This window comes from Saccostrea cucullata, unplaced genomic scaffold (assembly GCF_032062105.1).
Source record: "Saccostrea cucullata isolate Sc308-1 unplaced genomic scaffold, CSIRO_AGI_Scuc_v1 ctg4490, whole genome shotgun sequence".
In the NCBI taxonomy this organism is placed as follows: Eukaryota; Metazoa; Mollusca; class Bivalvia; order Ostreida; family Ostreidae; genus Saccostrea; species Saccostrea cuccullata.
In genome coordinates this window covers 27,271-38,429 of record NW_026931256.1, presented here as the reverse complement: position 1 = coordinate 38,429, position 11,159 = coordinate 27,271, and the positions used below count along the sequence as shown (strand labels likewise).

The window sequence follows — 11,159 nt, the reverse complement described above, 5'->3', positions numbered from 1 at the left end:
TCACACAGGCTAGGAAATCCGTAACTTTTAATACCAGCCTCAATCAAATCTACGAATTACCCCCCGAAGACCGGAGAAGTCCCTGGATGCAATTAGTAGCGGATCGAATAAGATTTCGGAGGAGAATTCGACAGTTAGAAGCATTGTTATTTTTTAAGAAATAAATTTAAAAAAAAAAAAAAAATACTACATCACTGTTATGTTATTTTTATGACTTCATCTTTATACAGTCGGGTTCGGGTTCGGCGGCCATAGCGAATTTCGGCAAGATTTTACCCCAGTGAAAAAGGCTTGTAATCTACCCTGTAGGTCGTTTAAAGTTGTTTCAAATTGTTTATAAATGTGATTATGTTATCCCTCATCTATATGTTTAATGTCAGCTATGCTAAATAATCCATTTCTGTGTAATTTGAGAAAATGTTTTTGTCATGTGCTTAAAGTATGGTCTGCTATTCATGTCATCATTTAAAAAGTCGATCCTAAATAAAATCTGTCTTTAAAAAAATACATTTTACAAATGACATTTAATATAATTAGAGTATAGGTATCCATATATATAAGAGATATTAATTTTTGCATTACATTTATAAGAGGCATTGTCTCATGTAATTTAATAACAAAAATGGGTTTTATTTTTCTATACAGTCCTCAAACCTGGAAGATATGTTTTTGTTCCTAACCAATCCATTCTCTAAGTGAAGTGAAGCCTGGCTGCTGGTCTTCCTTTGGGAAAATACACAGTGAAATAACTAACATAAAAACAAAAACTTGAATCTAGAAAAAAAGTTTCAATATCATTTTAATTTATTTTCATTATGATAATTATTTTAAATGTTTATATTTTTAAAAAAATGGATTAAAAAAAAAATAAAATCTGATAATGAAAAATCAATACCATAAAGATAGCAAGTTTTTTTATCTTTAAGTGCTAATAAAATTTCTGAATTTTCCATTAAATATTTGACATTATATCACAGGGGAAAAGAAAAAAACTACTTGAGTGTTTCTACTGACCCCCTCCAGAGATCTGCTTATGAGTGCATGGGGATTACAGTGGACCTTCATCTCCGGTTTAAAACAGACATTAGAGTATGACAGATAAAAAAGGTACTTTTCTTCTTTATTTTTACATCACATGAAAACACATACAATTAATGATGAAGAATGTACACATGTTTTTCATAAGTGTGTACAAATTGTTCAATATAATGTCTATAATGAATCCAATTTCCTCGGGCTAGTCCACAGGCAATCTTGTAAGGAAAAGCATAAGTCTGGTAAGGTAAACTTTCCCCCATTTCTTGTAAACAAGTTTGAAACCATTGCTCTCTGTTTTGTGGGGTATCCTGATAAGTGGAAATTCTTTTAGGTCGGTGACTTGCTTTTCCATAATCCCATTGAGCTAATAAACAAATGACCACAGGGGTTTGTGAGGGAAACACCTTAATAGTGCCTGGAATTCCTCTATCTTCTTCTACGGCTAAATTTCTAGTCCCTAGAGGTCTGCGAGTGGCATAGAGATTAGCTTGTGGGAATTTCTCTGCAATACTTTGACTCAGTCCATGAGCTTTTACAGTTAAACAATTACATTGATGAACAATAGCTTCTACCTCACAGTTGAGTAAATCACCTTGTATCTCCTGGAGACTCATGATGTGAAATGAATCTATTTTTTAAAAACACCCTTGTTTTTATAGAACAACAACAAAGAATTTTTAAACACAAATTTTTATTCAGGTAAATCTACAATCTCTTGGAACTAATTCTTTGTTTCTCACATCAGGTTTTAAAACTCCATATTCTTCATAGTCACCTTGTCTATAAAAAGTTCTTTCCAATTCTGGAGTGCTGTAAGACATCTCAAAACAGGTTAATTTATGAATCTTTCTGTACATGTATCTCCCTTGAACTCTGTTTTTCATTTGAATGAATCCTCTCACATGATGAAGTTTTCCAGTTTCTGGATGCCTTTCTTTTTGTAAGATCAAGTATTGATAATCACTTCCAATGATTTGATCTACATCTTCCTGTCGGCACCCAGGTAAATTAAATATCCAATTATTGGCTATTCTACCTCTGTCTTGTTTTAAGTAAGCAATATATCCATTGCCTGTATTTTCTTTCTGTTTGTTTTGATAATGAGCCTTAATATCCTCCAAGAGTTTGTTGTTTGGTCTTATGTTTTCTTTTTCCTCCTCCTCCTGAGGTTTATATTCTACAGGATGTTCTTCCATCAAGGGAGGTGGTATAAATACTGCCGGATGTTCTACCATCAAGGGAGGTGGTATGATATCTTTTCCTCCCTCCTGTATAAGTAACCATTCAGTTTCCTTTAATCTAGTGTTCTGACTCATTTCTTTGCTGGAGGTGTTACCCATAATGAAACCAGTCCACAACTGAGGTGTGTTTTGTACCATGTTTACTATTTATACTTTTTTAAAAAAAATTGTATCAATTTTTATCAATCTTTAAAAAACCCCTCAACACTTTTTGTTTTGGTGTTTTGAAAAAAATCTATGGTTAAAGGGAGATAACCTATTTTTTAAAAATGACAAAAAACCCACAATTTTTTTTTTCTTTTATTGAGATCTAACAATAAATAACAGTTCAATCTTTTTTATTTATTCACATCTTGACCAGCTCACATTCTTTAAGAACTTTTTCTTCCTAGCTTCTCTGGCTGCAATAGCTTCAGGTTTCTTCCAAGCTCCTATTTCCCATTCTATCCAATCTCTGGGCTCCAATTCTTTATTTCTCTCCTCCGGTTTCAGAACACCATATTCTTCATAGTCACCTCCTTGCTTGTAAAACATACTTTCCAATTCTGGAGTACTGTGAGACATAGCAAATCTGGCAGCGATATGAAGTCTGCACATAGTCAGTCCTCCTTCTGGTTCCTTCATTTGAATGAATCCCCTGATTTGATGCAGTTCTCCTGTCCAGGGATGTCTTTCCTTTTGAAGAATCAAATACTGGTAACCAAAGAAGAAATCGTCTTTGTTGCTCAGAAACATGTCTATATCTTCTTCTTCTTTGGGCTCTTTAATAATGAAAGTCCAATTAATGGCTATCGGGTAACTTCTGTCTGGATCATTAGGATCCTTCACAGGCTCATGCAGGGGTAAATATTCATTCTTAGGTTCTGGATCCAAGATTTTCAACTCCATTCTTCTTTGTTGAAGAGCTTTGTGATCCCCCTCCGTAGGTTCCCAGGTCTCCGGGTGGCATATTGGACATTTAGGATCCTTCACAGGCTCATCCAGGGGTAAATATTCATTCTTAGGTTCCGGATCCAAGGTTTTCAACTCTATTCTTCTTTTTGTTTGAGGAGCTTCGTGATCCCCCTCCATAGGTTCCGTCATTCTCTTTTCTAATAAGGCAAATTTATCTTTATCCATCTCCATGTCTTCTTCTTCTTCTAATATTCTAGGAATTCGTTTGCCAAACTGTCGTTTACTCAACCACATGCCCCACCAACTGAGGAGGATCGTCTTTAACACCTTGTTTTTATACCCCTCACCTTGAATTGCATCATCTTTTTATAGTTGTTGCATCATCTTTTTATACCTGTTGCATCATCTTTTTATATCTATTGCATCATCTTTTTGATATCTATTGCATCATCTTTTTATACCTGTTGCATCATCTTTTTATATCTGTTGCATCATCTTTTTATATCTATTGCATCATCTTTTTTATACCCTGTTGCATACTGAAAACACTAACACATAAATAATAATAAGAACACAGATTTTTTTTTTCATTCTTTATTTGTAACAACAAACAACAACCAACAACAACAAACAACTCATTTACAATACATTTTGATAAAAACATTGACACTTTTGTCCATGACCCGTAGGTAATTTATGATAAGTGTTTTTAAACCAATTCGCCACATATCTGTCCCTTTGTAAAGCCGTACTCTGGTCAAAGGGGAATAGCCACTCGTCGGTTTTCTTTCTTTTCTTGTCTCTTTGATGTAAATAATACACGCAATATTGTCCACACACATCGGTATTCCAGTCTTGATAGCGATACGGATTATAAATCCATTGTTGAGCATGACGCTGGATAAAATCTTGAATTTCTTTGTGTAAGGGAGGAAATCCATAAGAATCGAAATATTCCACCACGGGATTGCTCACATATAGACACACCCAATGTTCTCCAGGTCGATCTTGAGGATCCGTATTGACCACGACAGCTTTTTCTCCAGGTCTTAATTGATCCGGTAATAAATCTACAGGATAAACGCCTCCAAAAGAACTCTTGAATTCTCTGGATAAGACTTCTCTCAATTGTCCCGTATCCATTAGTAATCAATGCTCACTTCTCTCTGTTTGTTAATTTCTAATAAGTTATCAAATTCTGCATACACCACACAATTGATGGTGTTAACCGTATTGTTGGTAAACTGCACTTCTACTCTCAGATTTCCTGTTTCTATGATGTGGAATTTATCCGATTGCGCTTCTTGATCTTTAGTGAAATCCCAGCCCCATAGAGTGTAGCCGCTTTTATACTCTTCTAGGGTAATGTCCGGAGCCCAATCTTCTCCTAATTTTCCCAGAGCTTGATACAGACTGAGATAGGATCTCAGATATAAATCGTCGTTGAAATGAGGTTCAAAACAACGAGTACTCATGGTCTCTCCGTTGATACTGACATCTAATTTCTTAATCCCAAAGTTTTGGAAATGAAAGGGGTTTTTAGTTTTATCTCCGTTGAAAGCCGCATTCTCCACAAAGCCTAAAATGAGACGTTTAGGCATCTGACCTTGAAACAGATGATCCGTAATCTTAGACTGGGTCCCTATGGGGATGGTAAAGGTTTTCACTTCCACTCTTCTCAAGGGATATTTGGCTCTGTGGGTATTCAAACTTTGATTAATGGTATTCATCATGACTGCTGTGGGTTTGACTTTTCTCACTCACAAGATCATACTCAATATTTTCACTTTTCCTGTACTTCCTCCTTTGATCATCATGTAGAAAGAGGGTCTAGCTCGATTAAATCGCAAACGGACGTCCACTCCATTAGGTAGAAATCGATCTTGTTGAAACAAATCCAAATGTAAAGTATCCAGCAAACTGATTTTCTTACTGTCAGCAATAGCTTGGTGTCTTTTTCGGAATCCTTCGTTTTTAGAATTGGCCACAATCTCCAGAACAATGTTTTAAAATCCCCGTTTTTAAAGACGAGGAATAGTGAGGGTCCGATAACACTCTTAAAAGAGGGGCATGCGCTCTTAATCGCGTACAACATCCCTTTTTCTTCTTGGCCATCTTTGAAAACAATGAAGTGAAGTCTCTCATGTCACTCCCTTTTATAGTGTCTTAAGGAGGGGCATATCCTCCGTGTTTGTCGCTCTCGTGTTTATCTCTCCCTTTCTCCCTGACATAAATTTTTCCACAATATCGACATTTATATCTCAGGCCTTTAGGTAGTTGAGGGGTGGAGGCCGTCAAGGGTTGAAAACGTGTGATTTTAGGGACATGAATGGGAACTTTAATTCCAGGGGAGGAAGAGGAGGAGGAGGGAATGCCCACATTCACTCGAGGAAACACTTCTAAATCACTGGCTCTTTGACTGCCTATGGGTCCCATAGCACGATCCATTCTCAGTTCTGCTTGTTTCTTGAGCAATTCTCCTATGGTCTTTTGTCTTTGTTCCTTAAAATACTGATTGATTTCGTTTTTTAAACTTTCGGGCATGGCTTTACGTTGAGCTAGAGTTTGAGGAGCAGATTTTTGCCTTTTCGCTGTTTTCTTGGGAGGGGCTTTTTTCTTCTTGGGTGGGGCTTTTCTCTTCTTGGGAGGGGCTTTTCTCTTCTTCTTTTTTCTGCTCTTTTGAGCTGCTCCTCCGACACGGACCATCCAATCCGGAAACACTCTTTGTTTCTTATTATCGACTCTTACCACTACACTCTTTAAACGACGAACCCGCCGTTTTTTAGGACTATTCCATTTAAATAAATGACGAATAATGACTCCACCTAGAAATCCAGCACCTCCGCGTTTTAAAATAGCTGTTTTTCTGTCTTCATCACTGGCCGATTGATCGGCAATGATCTTTAAATCTTGACGATGATTATTAATAAACTTTTGGGTCTGTTTATTGATAGGTAAGACCCCTTTTATTAAATTGCGAGCTCCCATGGCAAACCAATTCAATAAGGCTTTACGCCCTAATTCGATTAAATGGGCTCGCTTCGCGGGATCTCGTTCCCGCTGTAAACGTCGTAAGGTTCTCACTAATTTACTCTTGGCTGATGGAGCCATGATGAGATTGAAATGAACAATGACTCAGAAGAGTGTGAAACACTTTTATTTATACTCTTGAGGCATGTGTACAGTCAACATTTCAAACATTCGACTTCTCAATCGGTATTGGTCTGGGGTCTGGGGACTCAAGTCCACTAGAAGATATCCGTGAGGTATCTGGGTGGCTTCTTGATAAGCAGACATCAAATGAGGTAAAGCTAGCTGACGACTCAATACACTGATCTGAGATTTGTCTCTGGGATTTTTGAATAAGACTAAATAATGAGCATTCAAACTAATGGTGCGATGAGAAGCAGCTCGATCAAATAAATTCTGAGTGATGTAAATCACACTGGTATTCCGATGATGCGCTTTACGGGTAAACCAATCCACAATAGATTCGATGGCTTTTCCTCCCATCATGTCGTCAAAAATGAGTAAATGGGGCACACTCAAATTGGCTACTAATTTCTCGTCGTCTTCTGGAATATTTCGGATGAAAGATACCTTCTCTTTTAAAGAAGTGTAAGCGGGTTGCCATTCCCGATAACACCAGACGATTTTTTCGGGCCTGGGGGTGATCCAGTCTAGATTGTTCACTAATGTCTTGACGAATTCTGTTTTGCCCGATTTCGAGGGTCCAGCAACCACCATGGTAAACTCATGTTTCAATTGAAAAGAAGGGAGGGGTGTCTCCTCGGAATACATGTTGATCAATGAAGGAAAAGTTGGGTTCATTATCTTATTTATAGTTAACACAGAAATAGGCGTTTGGACTGTTGAATCTCGCCTCGACAGATGGGGCAAAACTGAAAGGAAGGAGCACACAAAGCACAGCAGCACACGTGTCCGCAAGGTAGAAAAACGATTTGTAATTCCTCGTCTAAACAAATGTGACATTTTCCTCGAGCCTGGACGTCTGGTTGTGGGTTCAGTAGAGGTTTGATCTCAGGTAAAGGTTTATATCCCTGTTGTTCTAAACCCGCAATAAACACATTCATCACCCACCCTCGTCCCTTATACAGATTGATGTAAGAACAATTGGGGTTCCAATAAGCATGTTCTACACAAGGATCATCCTCGGGATCCCAATTACTAAAAATCATTCCACAATGAAAACAGGTAGCGTTATCTTTCACTCCCCTGTAGAAAAACCCGGCTCGAGCTAGGTCTGGTATTTTTCCTAAGAGAGGTTCTGGCCATCCCTGCTCAAAAGTAGCTTCTCTCTTTGAGAGCCGAGCATACTGGGGATAACGCATGGGTTGATCTAACAATTTCTCAGTCATGACTGAACTTTTGATTTGTATTGCCCCCCTTTTTATAGGGAAGAAGAAAAACAACAATTCAATTTTTTATTTGTAATAACAAACAAACAAACATATCAACATATCAATAACCATAAGGTAAAGTGTTATAAGAAGGTAACAATTGTCTCTTATCATATACAATTCTATACTTTTTCTCTAATGGTTTGGTCACGAGCTCATGATCACGGGTCCTCTGGATTTTGTCGGGATAAGGGACTGTGACTTCCTCTATTTCTCCTTTGAGCATTTTTTCTAAAGTCTCTAGTGACACGATCTGGGAGGTACGATGGTTGAGAGTGATTCCTTTGACTTTACGAACCTCGGTTCCTTTGGCCGTCCGGTAACCATAATTTTTAGGGCCTGCCGACATGAATTTTGTGATGTGATCCCCGTCTAATTCGTCTGTCCATTCTCCTAAACTATTGCCCAAGGTAGGATTAAAAGCTCCTTCTATATGTTGGTAAATGATACTGTCCGTATCGAAATAAAGGACCCGATCTCCTAAAGGTTGTAAAGTCTCGTAGAGGTGTAAGCGGGCATGCGCGGTAGTAAAACAAGCCAGGACCACGTTTCCAAAGGGACATTCTTCGACGAATTCCTGTTTGTCTTGATAATTCACTAGCATCTTGTCTTCATTGGGGTTCTCTTTATTGACTAAGAGTTGCATGCCCTTGATGTCGAGAGTCGAATCTTGTAAGAGTTGTTGTAATTCCTCTTCTTCGTCCAAGTATCTGGTTTTGGGTAATAACAACCGTTGAGCAAATTTTCCCCACAGACAATTTAAAGAGAGTTTAGCAATGGTTCTTCTCACTGGATTCTTCTCGATACTGAGAATGTCCATCATGAATCCTTCTTTGTATAACACTTGTCGAATGTAATCTTGTTCTTGTTCTGAGGTCTTACAGTCGGGGGGAAATCCGGACGCTTCCTGTTTGATCTTGAGGAAGGTATCGATGTAAGATCTGAATAAATCTTGTCTGCTTTCTTTAAAATGCCATACTTCGTAGATTCGATCTAAGGTATATCCCATGTCTAGGGCTTTATGTAATTCGGTCGTCACCCAAGTACCCGTGAGACTACGTTCCCGGTCGGTGTGTGGACATCGATCTTGAGACGTAGAGTCCTGTCGTTCGGCACACGTGCGACATAAGGGAAATAATAACTTGCCTCCCGTCCGATAAGGTAATACGGGGTGATAGAGGTCTCGGGGAGGTAAGACCCGACAGTGAATGAGACCGAAATAATTTCTCACGTCCTGGAACTCGTCTGTGATGATCTCGGGATGCCCTACGGGAAAAGGCTTGTGTTTCAACACGTAAGGGTATAGGGAACAAACGTCCACGTATCTCATGTCCCCTTCCTCACAATATAATCGGGTGGCATTGGTCCGACCTCCGTACAGGGCTTCTCGAGGTTTCAAAGGATCCGGAATGTCCAGGTTTCCTACAAATTGCTGTAAATTCTCATCTTTTTGCACTTTCTGATCGAAATCGTGCTCCCAGATACTACGGACGGTATACCCCATGTCTTCTAAATCGCCAGTCCTTCTGAGGGTTTCTTCGTGTAATTGCTGGTAAGTAAATTGGGTCCGATGAGGATGAGTTTCGGTCTGTAAACTGGGATAGCAGGTGGGGCATCCGTGCCAATAGCACCCGTAAAATTCGTAGACGGTGCGAGTCGCTTCCTGGTATCCGTCGACGGTATAATTTCCGATCTGGACTTCGCCCCCGTTTCTGGCATGTTGTATGTGACATCCGGTCTGTTGACTCATCCAGGTGAGCCACCGACAGGCTTTAGCCGAATATTGTCGTGCCGGTTGATACCCGAGGTTGGGAATGATGGCTATGGTGTCTTCAGGCATGAATTGTCGACGGTAGGCTAAATTAGCAGCACTGGCAAAAGTGATGGATTCCTGGAAAGGGTCCACATTGACCAAACTCTTGAGGGTGGCTCTAAACTGTGCACAGCATCGGCGTAAAATGTCGACGTCCGAGACACAATACCCTACAAACTCTTTCTGGAAATCAAACACTTTTCCCCTCTGTTGGTCGTACCATTCAAAAAAAGCTTTTCGTCCACTGGTAGACATTTCGTCCGGTTTGTAGAAAGCTGCCGGTGGATAAGGTCCTACGTAATTCTGGTTCTGTTCCGTATTGAAAAAGTGGGGGAAATAGCCTTTCTTCAATTCGTCGAATCCGAAAGCGGAGGGCATCTTGGCTAATGCAAACGGTAAGAAACTATACGAGTCGATGAATTTCAGTCCGCATATTTCCATGTATAAGATCTTACTGCCGGTCATGATGACGTTAGGTTTCAGGCAAGAGGAATGCACCAGGTGATTCAAAATGAACTGTCCGTCGTAGCCTTTGAAGTTATGGGCGATGACGATGGCCTCGTCGTGTACTAAAGTGGAATTCTTAGTACCTGTAGTGGGTTGTAATAACCAGTCCATGAACTTCTTTAAGGTGTCTGGTCCTTGAAATAGGTGCTGACGGGGTCCCATGTGTTGACAATGAGGACAGGGTTGGTCTATGGATAAGTGACTGCAATGTTGACAGACGCGGTGTGCCACACACAGATTAGGGATGTGAATGCCGGTTTCCTGAGTGCATTCGAAATCGAAATAGATGTAAAACTCTAAGGTCCCTTTCCCCTTCTTCTTCTTCTTGGGTTTCTGTTGTACGTAGCACTGATGATCGGTATCGACGATTTTCTTACAGATCTTACACTGTTTCTGTCCTCCGCACTTGTGATGAGGGAATAATTTCTTAGGTATCCAAGACTGACACTTCTCGCATTGTTCCATTAAATTGCAGACAGTAGTGGTGGTCTTCTTACTATGGGGTTTTAAATGATTTTCGTAGCAGGTCCTGTTCTTAAACATTCCATGGCATTCCTGGCATTTAATCTTGATCCCTTCATCGGGACAATTAGGGTGATGTCCTAAACAAAAGGTACAGCGATGAGGGCATTTGGAGCGATGGTCTGTGACATTCCTGTACCCCACGTCGCAATGATCACAGTAATAGGGGTTCCCCGTTACTCCCGGCATGGATATGATGGCATCGTAATGATGGTCGTCTAACAATATGTTCAAACAAGTTCCGTCTCCCCAGCCTTTGAAGATGCGCTCTAAGGTGAGTTTAGTCGAATTAGACTTGAACTGAAATATTTTCAGACGATACTGGGGAGCTAACACCTGTTGTAATTTCGTCCACTCTGCATATCCACAAGCTTGAGTGATATCACACTCGGCCTGTTCCATGAGGGCTATGGCTTGGTTCTTCTGGTCATTGGCTCTTACATCTCCCTTCCGCATACGAAGCCATTGTTTTTCCCATTCGGGGTCTGGATGTTCGGGTTTCTGACTGTGTAATCGAGTCACGACGATGGCTCTAGCTAAACAAAATTTATCCCAGGGATTGACGATCCGAACGATGGATTGTTTATTGTTCTTAAAAGTCTCCTTATTCACTTGTAGATGTTTGGTTTTCTGGCCACCACTTCCCTCGGGATACTTGACCCGAAACATATCGAATTCCATGCCCCCGTCGCCCAGTTTGAACTCCTTTCTGGATTGTTGCAC

General features: G+C 39.9%; 2 protein-coding genes across 2 annotated transcripts; both read right to left on the bottom strand.

Annotated features, from left to right (window-relative positions):
• Positions 1 to 675: 675 nt before the first annotated feature.
• Positions 676 to 1,652, bottom strand: LOC134231989 (uncharacterized). Its single transcript, XM_062713935.1, has 2 exons — positions 1,194 to 1,652; positions 676 to 723 (listed from the first exon to the last, which is right to left on the bottom strand). The coding sequence occupies exons 1-2, from the start codon at positions 1,650 to 1,652 to the stop codon at positions 676 to 678; spliced, it is 507 nt and encodes a 168-aa protein (XP_062569919.1).
• A 2,663-nt stretch (positions 1,653 to 4,315) lies between these two features.
• Positions 4,316 to 4,903, bottom strand: LOC134231987 (uncharacterized protein F54H12.2-like). Its single transcript, XM_062713934.1, has one exon. It carries the CDS (start codon positions 4,901 to 4,903, stop codon positions 4,316 to 4,318), a length of 588 nt encoding a protein of 195 aa, XP_062569918.1.
• Between the last annotated feature and the right edge of the window lie 6,256 nt (positions 4,904 to 11,159).